We start from the raw sequence: 20,383 nt of genomic DNA, 5'->3' as shown, positions 1-20,383 counted from the left end.
GTTCTAGACCAGCCTACACAACATACTAAGACCCCATCTCTACAAAAAAAAAAAAAAAAAATCAAAAAATTAGCTGGTGTGGTGGTGCACACCTATAGTCCCAGCTACTTGGGGTCTGAGGCAGGAAAATCACTTGAGCCCAGCAGGTTGAGGCTGCAGTGAGCCATGATCATGCCACTGTTCTTTAGCCTTGGTGACAGAGTGAGATGCTATCTCAAAAACAAAACAAAACAAAAAAACCCACTAGAAATCAAACAAACACAGGTTAAAAACAATAATGAAATACCATCATTTCACTTTGCTAAGGTATTAGCAAAGCTGTAGAAAATATAGCACTCTCTCATATTACTGTTGCTGAGAGGATAATTTGCTACAACCATGAAGAAGATAATTGGAAATGTGTATCAAAGGCATGAAAATGGACTCACCTCTTATCTCTGAAATTTAACTTTAAAGTTTTTATCCTATGCAATATCCAGTTGTATGCAAGGAATTATGTTTAATTATATTTTCACAACATTATTTATAGTACTTAAAAACTGGAAGCCATCTAAATATCCAATAGGAGATTGGTTAAACAAAAGGTTTAATCTTTCATTAAGATGATGTGCAATTATTTGTTAAGGTTTTAGAATATTTAATGTCATGGGGAAATCACCACTTATTAAATGTAACAAAAATCCATATAATATCTCAATTTTATTTAAAAACTGTGTATATTCCAAGTGTAAGTATCTGTATATATTGTATATGCATTGAAATAAACGACATACACCATAAGGTTAATATAAAGTTTCCTCTATGTAGAGGGATTATGGGTGATTTTTTATAACTCTTGCTTTTTTGGTTTTCTCAAAATTTCTATGATAAACGTGTTGTTTTAGTAATCAGCACAAAAAACATTTTTTGGTTAACTTCTTTTTTTTTTTTTTTTTTTTTGAGACAGAGTCTTGCTCTGTCACCCAGGCTAGAGAGCAGTGGCACAATCTTGGCTCACTGCAACCTCCGCCTCCCGGGTTCACGCCATTCTCCTGCCTCAGCCTCCCATGTAGCTGGGATTACAGGCGCTCACCACCACACCCGGGTAATTTTTTTTATTTTAGTAGAGACAGAGTTTCACCGTGTTAGCCAGGATAGTCTTGATTTCCTGACCTCGTGATCCGCCTGCCTCGGCCTCCCAAAGTGCTGGGATTACAGGCGTGAGCCACTGCGCCTGGCCTATTTTTTGGTTAACTTCTACAGGAAACAAACATTTTTGAGTCAACTTCTATAGGAAACCTTTACCAACCACTTCCAACAATTACTCTGACCTTTTGCAGCCTCTGTACTTTTGCTGTCTTCATCGCATGCATTTTTTTTTTAATTTCAGTCTTCCTGCAGGACTGTAAGTTTTATAAAAGCAGGTTTATACATCTGTAACTCTGAATCTTCAGTGCCTAGAATAGTACCTGGCACATGGTGGTGCTCAATACTTGTTGTATTGAATTAAATTCCCAAGTACTATATATCTAATTCTCAATTATCTTTCATAACAGTGATATTATCCAAAACAAGCATTCCTAGAGTTTTTAACATGACTTTAGTAATCCACAAAGTACATAAATTGCACATATGATAGCTGATAAATTTTGACACATTAATAAATTAAAGGTTGGCAGCACAATGCAAAGTACATAGTTAGGTGCTCAGTAAACAATGAATGAGCATGGTTGAGTATGGTTGACTGATTTGAGGTCTTAAAAAGTATCCTACTCAGAGAGAAGGATAAAATATTTTAGAAATCTTTTGACATACCATCACAAGAAGAAAACGACCATGATAAATTGTAATACACTCATTCATTCAAGTAATGTTTATTGAGAACTACTGGAGTGCTGGCTATGTTTGGCAAAACTACTTTCCAATTTGATGTAAATATAACATTGTGTCACATCATAATATCCAAGCACTCGGAAAATGGAAAGTTTTGTAGATTTGGGAAGCCCAAATCTACAGAAAAAGTTGGATGATCCCAACTCTGTGCTATTTTGTTTCCGCCGGTGTCATAACATCTATTCCACTGAATCGTAATTTATCCCTCTGCATATGTCTGGCTTTCCCACTAGATGGTGAACCTTGGTCACCTTTATTATTCCCATCATGTTGCATATAGAAAGCTCTAAAGAACACTGGATAAATGAATTAATGAACAATTACAGTTCCCTGCATCAAGCAACGACTCAAAAATATATTTAGTAAAGTACAACAGAAAAAAAAAAAGTCAATGCATTACCTTTCAGGAGTCATAATCTTCCCACCACTCTCACTTCGTTCAAACTTTTCCAGCAAGCTGACATTTGTCACTTTGGCAGGGAACAAAGCTTGTCTATCTCGAAGTCTTTTGGGCAATGAGATATCTGTAGAATAAAGAATGAATGAAAACGAGTCTCCTTTCAACTCTCAAACCACTAACTGTGTAGTTTTTACCAAGGGAAATTTTCATATAATATACACTCTCTTATCTTTAAATAATCACCCCTTGTTCTATTGTGGTATAAAAAAATGTTTTTGCTGTATATTTGCAAAGAAAGTACTGTGCTAAGCTTTTAGAGGACAAAAAGAGGCAATAACATAAATGCAGGAAGTGGGCTGGATATAACATGACCAGGAGACATGTTAGTTTAGTTAACATTTCTCATGAAAAATGAACAGTGGTAGTTTTACAACTTTGATATCTGTAGATTTAGACATTTTGCCTGTAAAGATCTTTCGATAGATATAGTTGAAGAGAAAAATAAGATACAAACAAAAAAGTGAGAGCTCCCATTTGGAGGTCATCTTATGTGCTAACAGTGCTAAGTGCTTTATAATATACATTTAATAAATAACAACTTAGGACAGTGATGCAAAATGTATAAGTCACAAATAAATGTTGCAGTCTTTTTTTTTTTTTTTGAGATGGAGTCTTACCCTGTCGCCCAGGCTGGAGTGCAGTAACCCAATATCAGCTCATTGCAACTTCTGCCTCCCAGGTTCTAGCAATTCTCCCACCTCAGCCTCCCAAGTAGCTGGAATGACAGGTGCACGCCACTACTCCCAGCTAACTCTTTTTTTTTTTTTTTGTAGTAGTAGAGATGGGGTTTCGCCATGTCGGCCAGGCTAGCTTCGAACTCCTGACCTCAGGTGATCCACCCACCTCAGCCTCCCAAAGTGCTGGGATTACAGGCATGAGCCACCATGCCCAGCCAAATGTAGTCTTTAAGGATCTGATATGTTCAGAGGAGAGAAGCCACTTCAGAATTCAGTGATAAGTTTTCATGGAGGAAGTGAGATGTGAAAAGGGTACTAAAAGGTGAGTAGGATGGAGATAGATTGAAAGAAAAGGAAGGACAATTCAGGCTGCAGGAAAAAAAAAATGAACAAAAGGATGAAGTTGGGGAAGGGCAGGCATGTTAGAAGAGCATGAATAGGCCGAGCACAGTGGCTCACGCCTGTAATCCCAACACTTTGGGAGGCCAAGGTGGGCAGATCGTTTGACCTCAGGAGTTCAAAACCAGCCTAGGCAACATGGCAAAACCCTGTTTCTACAAAAAGTACAAAAATTAGCCAGGCATGGTGGCGCACACCTGTGGTCCTAGCTACTCAGGAGGCTGAGGTGGGAGGATCACCTGAGCCCAGGAGGTTGAGGCTGCAGTGAGCCAAGACAGTGCACTCCACCCTGGGTGACAGAGCAAGACCCCACCTCAAAGAAAAAGAAGAACATGAATAGATAATTTTTCCCAAAAAAGGGGTCTATATAGGGCACAGTGGGAGATGAGACTAGAGAAATAAAAGCATATGAATATTAGGCTAAAAGTTGATATGCAATCCTGTAGGCCACACGTAGAAAACAGACATGCACAAGCCAATGTTCACCCATTGGTATGTTTTGTTTGGCCTAATTAGCATTTTTTGTTTCAATATCAACAAAAGTCGTCAACAGATTTTACATTAAAGTCAGGATCTCTGCTTCTTTTGAAAAATCAGAAGATTGTGCTCACTTTAGTAGCACATATAGTAAAATTGGAAAAATTAGAAGATCTGATACCACTTGGGCCACATTTCCGCAAAGCAACAATCTGCTAGAGGAACAGTCCTCAAAGTGTGGCCAGGCAAGCCATACTTTTTGGGGTCCCTAGGACCCTTTCAAAATGTCTGTGGCTGCGTGTGGTGGCTCCCACCTGTAATTGTAGCACTCTGGGAGGCCAAGGCAGGCGGATCACCTGAAGTCAGGAGTTTGAGACCAGCCTGGCCAATATGGTGAAACCCCATCTCTACTAAAAATACAAAAATTAGCTGGGCGTGGTGGTGCGCGCCTGTAGTCCCAGCTACTTCCGGGGAGGCTGATGCAGGAGAATAGCTTGGACGCAGGAGAATCACTTGAACCCAGGAGGCGGAGGTTGCAGTGAGCGCAGATTGTGCCACTGAACTCCAGCCTGAGTGACAGAGCGAGACTCCATCTCAAAAAGAAAATAAAAAGTCTTTGGTTAAAAAAAAAAAAAAATCTTTGGAGTCCTAGGATTTTCTTCATTTGCTTCCACCAAAACAACCTATCACAACAGATTAGAGGCAGACATAGGTATGAGAATCCAGCTTTCTTCTACAGACATCAAAGTGATAAAACTGCCACTCTTTGTTTTTCATAAGAAATGTTAACTAAGCTAACATGTCTCCAACCCACTTACATCCAGACCACTTCCTGCATTTGCGTTACCTGCCTGTAGTCCTCTGAGTTTTGGCCCCTTAGAGCAATGGGGAGCCAGCAAAGAGACGATGATCTAAGAGCCTGAGAGTCATAGGATCTAAGGCTCATAAAGTAAGTAAGCTCAAAATTAAGGTCAGATGCAGGATTCTAGGAATAGAACGTATTTGTTAGAAATAATATAGTGATTATTTGTGGCTGGGTGCGGTGGTTCATGCCTGTAATCCCAGCACTTTGGATGGCCTAGGTGGGCGGATCACTTCAGGTCAGGAGTTCGAGACCAGCCTGGCCCATCTATACAAAAGATAAAGAAATTAACCAGGCATGGTGGCACATGATGGTAATCTCAGCTGCTCGTGAGGCTGAGGCAGGAGTGTCGCTTGAACCTGGGAGGTGGAAGTTGCAGTGAGCTGAAATTATGCCACTGCACTACAGCCTGGGCAACAGCGAGACTCCATCTCAAAAAAAAAAAAAGTAATAATAATATAGTGATTATTTGTAAATTTAACTTTATTTACCTTGGGCTAAGCAATATGGCTGGGCTCATAGCAGTAAAGAGTGACAGATTGTACCCAGAAATCATTGGCCTACCTCTGGTGCCTTCTTCTTTGTCTGACTGGTCTTTTAACTTGCACTTCCTTTCTCTATTGTCTCCACATTCTTCTACAAGGGTCTCCATAGGCAGTTTGTTTTCCATCTCCTTGAGCTCAATCCTAGGAATGAGCCAATATGTTTTTCCGCTGCACTGAACCTGAACAGGTAACTGTGTGAACTCTCAAGTTCTGGAAGCAACCGAGCCAGCTGGCTGATTCTGAAATAAGCCCACTTTCTTCAAGGGGTGAGTGCTCTGATGTGCTGAGTACATATCATAGATTAATATTCTCCAAGGCTTTCTGGAAGCTGACCAAGGCCTTTCCCTCTATACCATAGTCTCAAAGCAGCTTGCATATAGAGAAATTGCCTTGAAGTCCTTTATTTAGGTTATTGGTTTTTGTTTCAATTTGAATTTTTATATCCTAGTTCTTTAACTAGATGCTATGGGGTGATACAGTGGAAAAAAGGTTGTTGGATAGCTTGAAGGCAAAGATTCATAGCCTGGTAGAGTATGCCCCAAAATAACCATTTGTCTCCTCCCTCCTTTGCCACTTCACTTCATCATTCTCTCCCCAGGCAAAAGTGAAGGACTTACAAAGCTACAATTTGCAGCAGGGAGGAAGGGGGATGTTCAGTTGGTGTGTGTAGTTGTAGGATTTCTTTGGCCTCAGGTATGGAGTACTAGGTTGGAGTAGGGAGTGGGGGTGGGGGTACCTTCAGTCAATTCAGGGGCCAAATGTCACATAAATAAAACACCAACAATTGTTTTGAGTATTTAAGTCCCCATGTCCATTTCTAGGCCCTTGACTTGATGGAGACTCCATCTCTGTTCTTTGACCCACTATAATTATTTCCCTCCTGGAGTGCCTAAGCCAAAATATGTCAAAGGGAACAGCCACGTTTGCCTTCCGAAACCATCAAAATAAAATTCTTTTCAATCCACTGATTTATTTTTAGTGAGTAAGGCAATATGGTGCAATGGAAAGAACACTGGACCAGGAGCCATGGTTTTATTTCTATAAGCTTGGCTGCTTATTAATTGCACGGCCATTTCGTGTGCAAGATGAGGCAGTTGGAAAACAACCTCTAAGGCTTACTCTGGACTTCACACTGAATCTTCTGAGGTATGTGTCATACAGCTCTTCCGGGAGGGGGTTGTTCCAAAGCAACAAACAAGAGAATGTCACACTCAAAACATCTCAGAAATTCTCATACTTTCATACTTTACTCATACTTCCTAAAGTAATAATGCTTTAGGAAGCTAGTTGTTATTCCCCAAACTTCCTCCACCTGAAATGCACAGTGGTTAATGGCACAGCAATTAAGATTATTAACATAATTAAGGGCACACAATGAATAAGTGATGGCCAAACTGGAAATAAAACTAAAGTCTCCTGACTCCTACTCCAGTGTTCTCAATAGTGCACCATGTTGCTTCATTCATGTAAAAGAAAAAAATTAAAATTAATTTTGTATCATGATAAAATGGAGAATTATAATACATAAGTCACATGGTTGTCGTGAAGATTAAATACAGTAATATGCAACCACCAGTAACAACCACTGTGCTCATGGAGTAAAGCTGTTTCCTTATTCTAACTTATCTGTTTAACCCGTTTAGTGGTAAAAATCCGAGCAGGGACAGGAAATGGGCTGAACTGAAGGAAGAAGCAGCAGCTAGGGCAGAAGAAGTGGTACAAAGTAATGGAAAGTTCAGCAGGTGAGAAGAGTTTTACTAATACTGCAGGGACTAAGGTTAATGGAAGGTAGTATCAGAATTTCCAGGAGCCAAGGGTAGTTTTAAAAAAGAGTAAATGGGCCATGCCTGGTGGCTCACGCCTGTAATTTCAGCACTTTGGGAGGCCGAGGCGGATGGATCACTTGAGACCAAGAGTTCGAGACCAGCCTGGCCTATATGGTGAAACCTCATCTCTACTAAAAGTACAAAAATTAGCCAGGCGTGGTGGCGTGCGCCTGTAATCTCAGCTACTCCAAAGGCTGAGGCAGGAGAGAATTGCTTGAACCCAGGAGACCGAGGTTGCAGTGAGCAGAAATCGTGCCGCTGCACTCCAGCCTGGGTGACAGAGCAAGACTCCGTCTCGGTGAGGGGGGATAAAAAAGAATAAATGTCCATTGTTATTTAACTTAACTACAGAAAGTGTATGCAATAAACTCTTCTTTGTTGGTGCATTTAGAGAGGGAGAGACAGACAGAGAGAATACATTAAAAGGAACATGAGCTACAAAACATTGAGAAACACTGCCCAATGAGATCAGCAGATCAGCAAGGAGTGCTAGTGCCTAGAGGAACCCGTGAAGCAAAGCACTCACCTTGGAAACGCAAGCACACTGCTGGGCCACTTCCTCAAGGCCTCTCTGCTAGGTAACACCGAGTCCACAGTGCCAGGCCTCTAGAGGACAGCAACAGAGCAAGGTTACATCTAGGCTGAGGTCCAGGACTCAGACAAATTAAAAACTGCAGGCTGTCTCATAGGCAAGGCTACCACGATACTTTTCTTGTTGTTGTTTATGTTAAGCGCTTATAAGTCCAGAGCTTAAAAATCCAATGAGGAATGATCTCATTCATCAGAGCAATCACCCTGGGTAGCTGCACAGCAATTCTTTCGGTGTTGCCTTTTCTCAAACCATTTCCTTTTAGGGAATTGCCTTCAGAGTTGACAGATTCTTTTAGATGTCTTTAAGAAGATAGCAGACTTTGTAAAAATATCTGGAAAGTGAGCAAGCTGTCTAATTCCACTCTTGACCCAAATAACTAAAATTAGGCAATTAAGAGAAAAGCTTTCGAGTCAGGTGGGCTCATGTTCAAATCCCCACACTGCTAACAGGCATGTGGCCTTAAGCACTAGGTTTCTGGGGATAATAAAAGGATCTAATAGCACTTCCATGAGGTCCTCTGTGTAAGTAGCTAGCACATAGTAAATACTGAACAAATGACTACTTTAATTCTCATGTAACTGTAAACATAATAGTCACATTGTCACATTTTTACTGTAGAATAATATATAAAATTATCATTTTTGCATGAATGCTATCACTTACAAAAGCCTTTGAAGTGAATTCCCAAAAAGAAGTATAGAAAATATTTCTAATAAAAGCAGCATTACTGAAATAAGCACACAGCTTTCCAAGGGGACTACTCTACAAGACAGTTTTAAGTTACGGGTCATTTGGGAATAAACTCTCACTCACACCACTTCACAGCAGTTTTCCAAAATATGTCTTACAGAGCTAATGAGATATTGGATTAACCTAGAATTCCATGATTAAATACATTCAGGCAGTTAAACTGACTGCTTTCCAGCCAGACTTCTCAGCTCCTTTAACATGCTGATGTGCTCTGTCCCTCTGTCCATGAGGGTGATTGATTCGATCAGCAGTTTTCAGTCAGCTTTGACCTCCAAACCCTTTTTTCATAGAGTATTTTTCAGGACTAGTTCTTTTGGAAAATGTTCTGTAAAAGACGTGCTTTACAGTTCAGCAGGTCAAGGAAAATGCTGTCTTCTCTTTTAAACACATATTGAAGCTACAAAGTTCAGCAGAATCCCTGAGGGTTAGAGATGAGCTAGCCACTTTGGCCTTGCTGATGGACTTGCAAATCTTGCCTTGTGTTTTCATGGAAAAGCAAGGGTTTTTCCTGCATGTGTTTCCCACTTTCCACACACAGGGTTGGCAATCCTCTTAGCAATCCTGTATGAAACCAGATTGTGTAGAAAACACCAGGAGTTTCATTATGCACAATTTCATTTCCTAAATCCCCATCCCGAAGCTTCATAAAAGGAGAAATGGGTAGACTGAGATGATATTAATAGCCTTTTCATTAAAAAAATCAGAGTTTGGCTTTATGGGATATAGGATTATATAACATTCCATAATAATTCAATTCATTCATGTCTACTTTGTTAGTTTCCAGAGGAGTACCTGAGGCACACTAAGTATTCAGTAAGTCTGGTAGATTGACTATTTCATTTGTTTAAACTCTGCTGTATCCAACTTAGCATGAAGGTCACACCAGCTACTTAATGGTTGACAATAATGATGCCAATTAGGAAATTTCTTCTACAACATGGCAAATTAAAAGCTAAAGATTCAAAAACTCCATGACTCAAATTAGATTTTGTTATAGAACTTTCATTAAAATAAAATAGTAGAACCAACATTAAAAAATAAAATAGTAGAACCAGCAAAAACCAAGTGGTTAGGAAGTCTGGGCTTGAATTCCAGTTCTAGTTCACCTTGGGATTCCCACATAGCCTCTCTGAGCCCCTACTTTTCTCAATTGTAAAATTAGGATGATAATAATGCTGCTTGTTTACTATTTTGAGGCTCAAATGAAATAATACATGTGGAAGAAGTTTTTAAACCATACGCCAGGCATGGGGGCTCATGCCTATAATCTCAGCACTTTGGGAGGTCAAGGCAGGCAGATCACTTGAGACCAGGAGTTCGAGACCAGCCTGGCCAACATGGTGAAACTTTGTCTCTACTAAAAATACAAAAATTAGCTGGGCATGGTGGCGCGCACCTGTAATTCCAGGTACTTGAGAGGCTGAGGCAGGAGAATCACTCAAACCCGGCATGTGGAGGTTGCAGTGAGCCAACATTGTGCCACTGCACTCCAGCCTGGGTGACGGAGTGAGACTCTGTCTCAAAAAACAAACAAAAAACCTATAAGGTACTATAAAATGTTCAGAATTCTAAGAGTTTCCATTACTATTTATATCCCTCAATTGACTTTGACTCTTAATGTTCCTTTGCCTTCCTGATCTTTTTTGTCAAAGAGTTAATCAAGTATAAACAAGCACTTCCATGTACTTCAGGTAACTGTCACTCAAAATATGTCAACCTTCATTTTTCTTAATTACAACACACCTATAGATGAGTCAGAACCACAATTAGGAGAAGACTTAGGAGAAGGAAAATATTAATTTACATTTGCTAGGGCCTTTGCCAAAGCCCCACTTCCATCCATGGTACAAAGGAAGTCTTTATAAAACCTCATCTTCACTTTGCTGTCTCTGATCATGAGGACCCCAATTCCTTTGAATGTAAACTCCACATTTTGTTTCATGGAAATGGAACGCGATAAAAAAAGCAATGTCTCCTTCACACATCCTTCCACTACATCTCTGTTAAATGGACCCTCCAGGGATATCATGACAAAATTAAGTGGAACAATTGGGATATCACCTAAAGGAGAAAAGACAGTTGGGGTGGGAGAAAGAAAGTGGTGATTACCGTAAGGACATATCATACACACTCACAAATAATTATCTGATTCTCAATACCCTAAAATAGAATCTTCTGGATGAAGCTTTTAGTTGTACCCAATGTAATATTATTACTGCAGACAATTAAGTAGTTACTAACATATTAATCAGTACAATTTTCTCTAAAAGTATAAGGTTCAATGCTCAAAATAAGAACAATTAGCTTTCTAAATAACACTGTAGACAAGCTTTTGATTTTCTCTAGGAAACATATAATAACCAACTGATTCTCTTCCTCAGAGGGTTTCCTAAAGTTTTCATCCCCCTTATCTTTTAGGACATACTGCAGCAATATTTGCTGATATGGTTTGGATCTGTGTCCCCACCCAAATCTCATGTTGAATTGTATTCCCCAGTGTTGGAGGTGGGGCCTATTGGGAGGTGATTGGATCATGGGGGTGGATCCTTCATGTATGGTTTAACACCATCCCCCTGGGTGCTGTCCTCATGATAATGAGTGAGCTATCATGAAATCTGGCTGTTTAAAAGTGTGTAGCACCTCCCTCCATCCTCCCTCTTACTCCTGCTCCAGCCTTGTAAGACATGACTGCTTCCCCTGCACCTTCTGCCATGATTGTAAGTTTCCTGAGGCCTCCCCAGCCATACTTCTGTACAGCCTGTGGAACCATGGGTCAATTAAACCTCTTTTCTTTATAAATTACCCAGTCTCAGGTATTTCTTTATAGCAATGCAAGAATGAACTGATACATTTGCCTATCTCCTCCAGTTATCATGCCATTTTTACATGATTACAAATACCTACAAGTGTTAAATATTTTGAAAAGATACCCATCTTCACTAGAAGTTATCATTTAAATGAAATAGGGTCTTATACAAGGGTATCAGACTAAATGACTCACAGAAAGCTTTTCCTCTCTAATGAGCCCATATATGACACTACAAAGGAATACGATTATATCTAGCTTGAAAGAAGCACAGGGTCTATCCAACTAGAACAGATGTAGGAGCAATACAAGGTTCACGAGTCAGAAAAAGGGTAAATAGCAAAGAGGATCAAGATGACAAAGTCAGGAGAGACAACAACAAGGTCCACTGATAAAGAGGACATAGAGAAGATGAGAATATTCTAAACATTCACTCAGTAAGCATGAGTTATATCCTTTCAAATGTCCACCACTGCTAAAATGAAAATTAACAAGACCTGAGCTTCACTGCATCAGCCTGCTGTCTCCTGCACAATTTAACAATAATTCTAACCACCACCCTCCATTTTTAAAAAAATACACATTTCCTAAAAAGAAGGCTGTCTTGCCTGCCTCTGGATTTTCCCCTCCCATTTGCCCACTGCCTCTCTGCAATCTGTCTTTCAGATCACTTATCTGAGTTAGGACACTATCATCTCATAGATTGTCAAGTCAATGGATAGTTTGACTCCTTGGCCCCCTTTGCTGGCTTCCCTCCTCTTCTACTTCTTATAAGATACTGAGGTTTGTTTATTTGTTTTATAGGATTTTGTCCTTGTTTATCTCTTCTGCTGAGTATATATTCTCTCCTAGGTAAACATCCAAATCTTGATCTCTAGTCTCCACTCTTCTCTTAAGCTCTGGTATCACCTCTACCTAAATATCCCCACATGTATCTCAAATTCAGCATGTGCAAAAGCAAATTCACTATTTTAGCCACCACCGAAATCCACCTTTCCCCTTCATTCTCTATAAAGGTAATTGATAGCATGAGCATCCATCTGTTCTCCAACCAAGAAATCTGAGTCATACTAAACGCCTTCCTTCCTCTTCCTACCCACCACTCTCAGCTTAAGCCCTAACAATTCTACATCTGAAATGTCTCATGAGTAATATCTCATGAGTAGATACCCTCATTTCCCCTCCTGATCACTGTCTTCGTTCAGGCTTTTACTGCATTTTACCAAACTACTGTAACTGAAAGAGTATCTTTCTAAACTAATCCTATCTGTACAGATAATTCCCTGCTCAAAAACTTTCAATGGCTCCTCAGTGCCTACAGGATGAATTCTAAAGTCCGATCACACCATATAAGACCCCTCACAATTGGTCCCTACCTACCATTTTCATCTTATCTTCCTCTGCCTGCCTCCACAATCATATGCCTCAGCCATACGGAAGTACCCGTTACTTCCTTAACAGGCTTCATTCCATATTCTTGACTTGTTCATATTGTTCCTGAAATATCTTCCAACAGATTCTCTGATCACAGAGTCCTATCATCCTTTAAGACCTCTTCATATGTCATCTTCCTAAAGCAGAGTTAGGCATGCTGTCCTCTGGGCGTCATAGCATTTGATCCAGTTCTGATCAATTTGGCTTTCATAGCACTTAATCATGTTTCATCATATTTTTTTTCTTTTTTCCTTGAGATGGAGTCTCACTCTGTCACCAGGCTGGAGTGCAGTGGCGCAATCTCAGCCCATTGCAACCTCCGCCTCCGGGGTTCAAGCAATTCTCCTGCCTTAGCCTCCTGAGTAGCTGGGACTACAGGCAGGCACCACCACGCCCAGCTAGTTTTTTGTATTTTTAGTAGAGATGGGGTTTCACCATGTTGGCCAGGATGGTCTCGATCTCTTGACCTTGTGATCCGCCTGCCTCAGCCTCCGAAAGTGCTGGGATTACAGGCATGAGCCATCGCACCTAACCCATTTCTTATATATTAATTATCTATGCTAGATTTAAAAGAACTATGTCTTACTAATATTTAAAAACCACTATAAAATGTTTGATTAGTTACTGATGTGGTCTGGATTTGTGTCCCTGCCCAAATCTCATGTCTAATTGGAGGAGGGGCCTGGTGGGAGGTGATTGGGTCATGGGAGTGAGTTTCCCCCTTGCTGTTCTCATAATAGTGAGTTCTCATGAGATCTCATGGTTTAAAAGTGTGTGGTGCCTCCCCATTTCATGCTTGCTCTCTCCTGCTCTGCCATGGTAAGATGTGCTTGCTTCCCCTTTGCCTTCTGCCATGATTGTAAGTTTCCTGAGGCCTCTTAGCCATGCTTCCTGTTAAGCCTGCAGAACTATGAGTCAATTAAGCCTCTTTTCTTCATAAATTACCCAGTCTTAGGTAGTTATTTATAACAGTGTGAGAACAGACTAATACAGTTACCTAGTTAATTAATGATGAAGAATCATAACCCCAAAGCTAAACTGTAGACAGAAATTTTTCTTTGGGGGTTTTAAATTTTTATTTATTTCCTTATTTATCTTATTATTATTATTATTATTTTGCAGCCTTCAACTCCTGGGCTGAAGTGATCCTCTTGCCTCAGCCTCCCAAGTAGTTGGGACTGGTGATGTGAACCATCATGCCCGTCCAAGTTTTTTTAAATAATTTTTTGTAGAGGCAGGAGCTTGCTATGTTGCCAAGGCTGGTCTAGAACTTCTGGCCTCAAGTGATCCTCCCTCCTTAGCCTCCAAAATTCTGGGATTGCAAGCATGTGCCACCATTGCATGTGCCACCATGCCCGGCCTAGAATTATTCTTTTGAACTAATTCAGTCATATATGTCTAATTCTGAAATTGCCTCACCCAGTAAAAAATATAATTTTAGATCTAAACTACTTTTTTGGACTACAGTACAAGATCCAAGATAGAAAATGAGCTTTAATTTTAATGCACAGATGTTTTTGCAAAAATGTTAGCTTTATTTTCATTTTCTTTGATAGGTTTTTGATGAAATAGGATATATTTCTTCTGACATAAAACTCTAGGTATTTCTTTTTGTTCCCATGAAAGGGAGAAACAAAGAAAAGAAAAAAAAACCTCTAGGTAAAAATAGCTGAAAAGTTCATCAAGCCCACCATACTGAATATTTACCTAAGAAATTCTAAGTATGGTTTGTTGACATTTGTTTTTCTAATATATCATTCTTTTGAAAGTAGAAATTACTCAAGTGACTCTGAAAATTAACTTTCAGGAACATTATCTTAGAGGACAGTTTCAGCCTTTTCACCTGTTGCCATCGGAGATAGATTGTCTCCATTTATCCAGGAGTGAGTCTGATGCTGGGGGTGGGGACAATCAGGAAGGTCGAAAGGAACACAGCCAGGAATCAGGAAGTATGCACCCAAAGGCTGCTAAGTAACCAAGGGAGGTGTTACGAAGCCCACACACTAAAGCTGGATGGAAGCGGTCTGTGGCAAGGATTATGCCTATTTTGTTTACCACTGTATCTCAAGCACCTGGAACAAGGTCTGACACATAGTTGGCTCTCAATAAATATTTGAAGAAAGGAAGGAAGGAAGGAAGGAAGGAGGGAGGGAGGGAGGTTGGCTTTAGGGTATGCGAAAGGTATATAAGGTATGCATTAAGTCTTTATAGAATTATTCAGCTTCTAACTTTTAAATTTTAATGATTTGGATTATACATATGATAGAAAGACAGTTATCTTTTTGACAGCTGATACTGACTGTAGTTCTCCCAACCAGAGATCCTAATTAACTTTCTCTTCTTTATAACCACTTTTAATTTCTTAGGATCTGAAATAAAGGGCTTACAGCTCTGTGGTGTGGCTTTTACATAAATTTTCCTTTACGTTACATCAGGTTTTTTCACTCCTTCCTCTTAGGTTACTGGGGTTTAAAATGGCCTTCAGGAAGACTCTATTATTTTTCCACTTTGGCCCCTCCCTCTGCCAAAAGCACCTTGTGAAAAGTGAGTTCCTCAAATCAGAAGGTAAGACAGCAGCACTGGCTACGCTTTGCCCTCTCATTTTTTATCCCCAGGACAGTAACCTTCTGGGAAAATCCTACATATCAGAATTATTTACCAGGAGTATATACTTTGTTTTGTTTGAGTCCATGGATCTGCACTAGCTTCTCCACCATGATAAACACAGGCCTCTGGATTAAGATAAATTTGTTGTTTCCCACCTCAAGCTTTTGTCTTATGAAAGTGAAAGTTCCAAATGCTGGAATCTGAACCCCCTGAAAGGAAAAAAAAAAAACAGAATTCACTGAAGGAGTGAAGAAAAAATAATCCTTAATATTATTATCTAAAAAACACGAAGAGAAGTAAGCTTAGGCCTTAAAAATTCAGTGATCTCTAGGACTCTTCAGAGCTATAGCATTTTATAATTCTAAGTTTTCAAATAAGCTTAGTACAAAATATAATACATTGGTCCATGATGATTTGCAGACATCAGATCGCTCATCTCTGTATCATCAAAAGGCTAAGAAATTGGTGTGAATGCCATAGCATCTTTTAATCTTTAACCCAGATTACTCCTGTCCTAAATTGTGTGACATTTTAAATTTTAATCATCTGCCATTAGAGGAATTTAAGAGGGCATGAGAATCTCTGCTTTCTCATTCCTACTTTTAGATTTTATGTCTGCCACAGCAGACGACCAGCATCCAAATCATATGCTGCAGTGTGGTGATCCTGGCTGATGAGTAGAAGCAAATGTTTTTGCCTCTCATACTGGGTTTCTGTCTCCCTGGAGATATCATTCATCAAGGACTACGAACTCAAATGCCTACAGGAGCCAAAAAAGAAAGCAAGAGAGTGAAAGTAGCCAGCCAGGGAATGTGATGGCTATGGACTGCACACCCCGTCTAAAGGGGAGAGCACATCTTGAGCTCCAAATGTGTCACCACGTAGCAATGGAAGACTAGTGCTGTTAGATCTGCTGATTTTTCAATGAAAGGGAGGGAAAAAATCCAAAACATTACAAAATTTTTCCCAAGTTTAAGTGCTGATAACAAATTCAAATTCTCAAACAAAACAAAATAAATTTGAAGTATGAATTCTGCCCAAGAGCTCTCATAGTAGGACCTCTGAATGGGGTATAAAAGTTCCACAACTTCCCAGCTTCCCCCAAGCTCATCCCCAAATCTCCGTCCAGTTCTATGGCATCTAAACCCAAGACTTAACAGGAGGGAACAGTCCAGCCCTAGGCAAAGTTTCTCATTTTGGCAAGTCTTCTATTTCAATTAAAATCCATTCCCTGCAAGGAGGCAAGACAAGAAGCGTTATATCCTTCTATAGCTATGCCAGGAACTATCAGATCACAGACAAACAGAACTCTTCTAGTTTCCTTACACACACCCAGGCTGATCAGCACTACACTCTGTAACACTAGAAGAGCAGAACTTACAAATTCATTACCTAAAAATAAAATTCATGTTTGTTAAATCTATTACCCACAAGTCCGAATATGAGCATCAAAAAACATAGGACTGAAAGTTAAACAGGATGGCTCTAAAGTCTACTGCCCTGCTCCCAGCAACATTATATAAGACTATGAAGGAAGGATCCTTTAGATGCCTACATTAAAATTAATAAATTAATTTATTAATAAATTAATAAATTAATAAATCTTACCTTGTGCAGGGTTAACTGCCGTCTCACAAATTCTGATACATTCCCCCAGATAATAGAGACTTCTGAAATTCAAAAGTAACCAGAAATTATTCAATTTATATGCGCACCCATGTGACAGTATCTTAGTGCTAATAAATAAAAATGTAAATATGAAATGTGGAAGCAAATGACATTAATTCCTGATTAATTTAGAATTAACAAAAAACAAGGCCATTCCCAAAAGTTAATTTTCTTGGTAACTAAGGCTTACTCCCTTAAGTTCAGAAGATGTGATTTAAAATAATAATAATAATAATACATTTTTAAAGAAAATATTTCTACAGCAAAGGGAACTCCGTCACACCCTTTTCTTTATTCTGTAAAGAGAGTTAATCAAGTATAACCCAACCTTTTCTTAATGACCCAGCAACCGTTTATCGGGTGTCTATTCTGTTGTGCCATCTGATTAATAAGAACGTTCATTCTCACACCATTCCATAACACAGGAATAAGGCAAAAGGCCACTAAGGCGTGAAAGGCTGTTGTGTGTACATTAACTTTTCCTACACTTCTATTTTTGCTAAATCCTCAAATCTGCATTTTATTCTCATTTTTCACTGCTAAGCTACCAGCTGTCACTTGCTCTACTAGTACTCTGTGGGCTCCTGGACCAGTCATAATTCATCGCTTCTTATCTACTGTGTTCTGGAAATAACAAATACTAATAGTATGTCTAAAATAACTTTTTTTTTTTTGAGACAGGGTATCACTCTGTCACCCAGGCTGGAGTGCAGTGGCGTGATCTCGGCTCACTGCAACCTCCGCCTCCCGGGTTCAAACGAGTCTCCTGCCTCAGCCTCCCGAGTAGCTGAGATTACAGGCGCCAGCCACCATGCCTGGCTAATTGTACTTTTAGTAGAGACAGGGTTTCGCCATGTTGGCCAGGCTGGTCTCCAACTCCTGACCTCAGGTGATCCACCCGCCTCGGCCTCCCAAAGTGCTGGGATTACAGGCATGAGCCACCATGCCCAGCCTAAAATAATAATTTTTTAAAAACACACATTTGAGTAGGACAAGGAGCTTTACTTTGAATTAATGCATACACTTGGCACTATCAATTTTGATTGACTGGAGGAAAGCCTTCCAAGTTTATCTTCTTGTTCTGAGCTGTGTTCCAAACAAGTGTGGTAGAAAAATAGGTAGTTGCCAATAATGAAAGTGTTAATGTATGATATGAACCTATACTGTAGTATGACTAATATTTCAAAGTCTAGAAAATTATATCTGTGTTAACATCGCCCTTCCAGACCTAACCATGTGTTTATCAAAGATACTTTCCAGTTAAGAACTCTTTGCAAATCAAGAGTGTTACGTTTTAATTCTCAAAATAAAAAATCAAGAACAGTGACATTAACAAACTTGCCATTTAGGGACATAGATGCAGCTGGTGACAAAAGCCCAATCCTTTTTCCACTTTGGAAACTGCTTGTTTTATTGGTTTATTGGTTTATCTTTTTTCTAACAATTTAAACCACTAGCTAAAGCACGGAGAGTGCAATCTTTTAATTCTGGTATATCAGTTATAAATATTTTTATTAATAGGCCAGGAAAGGGGCAGGTTTGGTGGATGAGAAGTAGCAATGACTTTTATGACTATCTGGGAACAAGTTTGGTGATGGAAACTCACTCACCCATTAACAAAATTAGGGCTGCATGCTACAATGAGCACGAGGGCCAAGATTCTGCCCCTCGTTAATCACTTTCTATAACCAGGCATTTCCCCTACTCTGCCCACCTTACCTTGTTCCCCACTCCTCCCCACCCCCACAGCCCATAGAATTCTACTACAGGCTGCTAAGAACTAAGAACCAGTCCTAACTGTATACTGAATTAAAATTTTCTTCATGACCAAAAATTTCATTAATTCACGAATGCAAAATCTCAGTATCCAGATGTACGTGGAGAACTTTCAAAGTTATTAAGTCAAAATTGTTAAATTTATGACTCTAAAAGTCTTTCACCTCTAAAAGCTCGTATTTTAGGAAAACAACTACACTGAAGACGAAATGATTTCATTAGAGCCAGGAGAAAGTGTATAGTTTGCAACCAAACCCCAGTGAAAAGACTCAGCTGAGTTTAATTGAAAATTTGAGGATTTTGTCTTTCTTCATTTGGATGATATAGTCAAGCCCACTGTACTGTTTTATTCCATAAAGCCTAACAGACAACATTACATAAGAGCAGAACTAATTATTCTAAACTAAAATTTGCTATTTCTCATTGAAGAGAAAGGAAACTATGCATATCGTTTGCCTTAGGAGGCTTTAGGCCCCTGCAATCCAATCGGAATAGATTTGGAAAGCTTACAGACTGTAATTTCTAAATTTGACATTTTCTGACATCCCAAAGAGTCAGAGAGGATATCATTAAATCTCAAAATGAAAAATATCAAGTCTAAAAAGCAAATTGAAGGATATACTACTTTCATATTTTAAGGGAAGCCAGGGTTCTTACTTATTTCAATCAAACACTGAAATGCCAAGAATCACTCTTATAAAGAACTAATCCCTAGACATATACTCTATATTCAGTTCAACCTTCATTTGGCTTCAAATTCTTAACATTCCATGCGCTCAAAACCATATGTTTAAACACTGTGCCAAGTAACAGGAATACTGTATCTTATATATGATCATTATAAAAAAATCCTACATGCCTGTTCTGTAAATTATACAATACTATATGCTTGAAAAAGTCATTAACGTCAAAAAACAGATATGTTTCCTGATGTTATAAAACGTATCTTCTAAAATTAAAATACTGATATATGGAATAGTATAGCAGAATAGTAAAGGATGATTTGAACAAAGAAACATATTCCCAGAGCATAATGCAATGGAAAGAGCAGTGTGCTACATGGAAGACCCACAGCCTTCCTGCTTCCATGGACTCAAGTTTTACCCAGTTCACATCTGTAAAATGATGACAGGGCCTTCTAAGAACTATAATTACATAATATTAAACTTTGCTAAAACATACAGAAGCAGCAGGAATATACAATGATGAATATATACACTGATGAAAGTTAATTTATGTGTTTTGCTCAGTTTGAAGTTTATCTTCATCCTTGTTGCAATAGGTAATTTGTGAAAGTTAATAAATAGTAGTTTGACTTTGACTTCAGCTCTTGCTGAAGTCACCAATGGTCTCTTTGTCAATACATTCAATAAACGTATTTAATTCTGAGCCCTCAGCCATGTCTGACACTATTGATCACTCCCTCCCCGTTTAAGCATCTCTCCTTTTGGCTTTTATACTACTACTCTCATTTGGGTTTTCTCCTAACTGGCCATTTCTTCAGTCTCCCTTGCAGGCTTATCCTCCTCCACCCAACCATTAAATGGTAGGGTTTTTCAAGGTACAGTCCTAGGTTGCTTCTCTTTTCACTCTATACTCTCCACTTCAGCAGTCACACCCACACTCAGGATG

At 39.3% G+C, this 20,383-nt stretch overlaps 1 protein-coding gene and 1 long non-coding RNA gene across 6 annotated transcripts in view; one reads left to right on the top strand and one right to left on the bottom strand.

Annotated features, from left to right (window-relative positions):
- Nucleotides 1-20,383, bottom strand: part of CCDC81 (coiled-coil domain containing 81) — a 48,910-nt gene that overhangs the window by 20,011 nt on the left and 8,516 nt on the right. For 2 of the 5 annotated variants that reach the window (XM_003313241.6, XM_063783369.1), the window contains 6 exons: nucleotides 16,916-16,977; nucleotides 15,360-15,516; nucleotides 10,265-10,521; nucleotides 7,645-7,724; nucleotides 5,312-5,433; nucleotides 2,273-2,396 (listed from right to left, as the gene is read on the bottom strand). In XM_003313241.6, coding sequence (XP_003313289.3) covers nucleotides 2,273-2,396; nucleotides 5,312-5,433; nucleotides 7,645-7,724; nucleotides 10,265-10,521; nucleotides 15,360-15,516; nucleotides 16,916-16,977 — 802 coding nt within the window. The remainder of the gene's footprint in view (nucleotides 1-2,272; nucleotides 2,397-5,311; nucleotides 5,434-7,644; nucleotides 7,725-10,264; nucleotides 10,522-15,359; nucleotides 15,517-16,915; nucleotides 16,978-20,383) is intronic. The other 3 variants (XM_063783370.1, XM_063783371.1, XM_009423924.5) reach the window with 2 other exon arrangements.
- The window catches only part of LOC129136454 (uncharacterized), a 56,701-nt gene continuing 51,502 nt past the window's right edge, over nucleotides 15,185-20,383 (top strand). Inside the window, exon 1 of the long non-coding RNA XR_008538110.2 lies at nucleotides 15,185-15,265. This is a non-coding gene — a long non-coding RNA (uncharacterized LOC129136454). The remainder of the gene's footprint in view (nucleotides 15,266-20,383) is intronic.

The sequence above is a fragment of the Pan troglodytes genome, chromosome 9 (assembly GCF_028858775.2).
Source record: "Pan troglodytes isolate AG18354 chromosome 9, NHGRI_mPanTro3-v2.0_pri, whole genome shotgun sequence".
NCBI classification, from domain to species: Eukaryota; Metazoa; Chordata; class Mammalia; order Primates; family Hominidae; genus Pan; species Pan troglodytes.
Note: the sequence above shows the minus strand (reverse complement) of the source record. Positions and strands in the feature narration are given on the sequence as shown.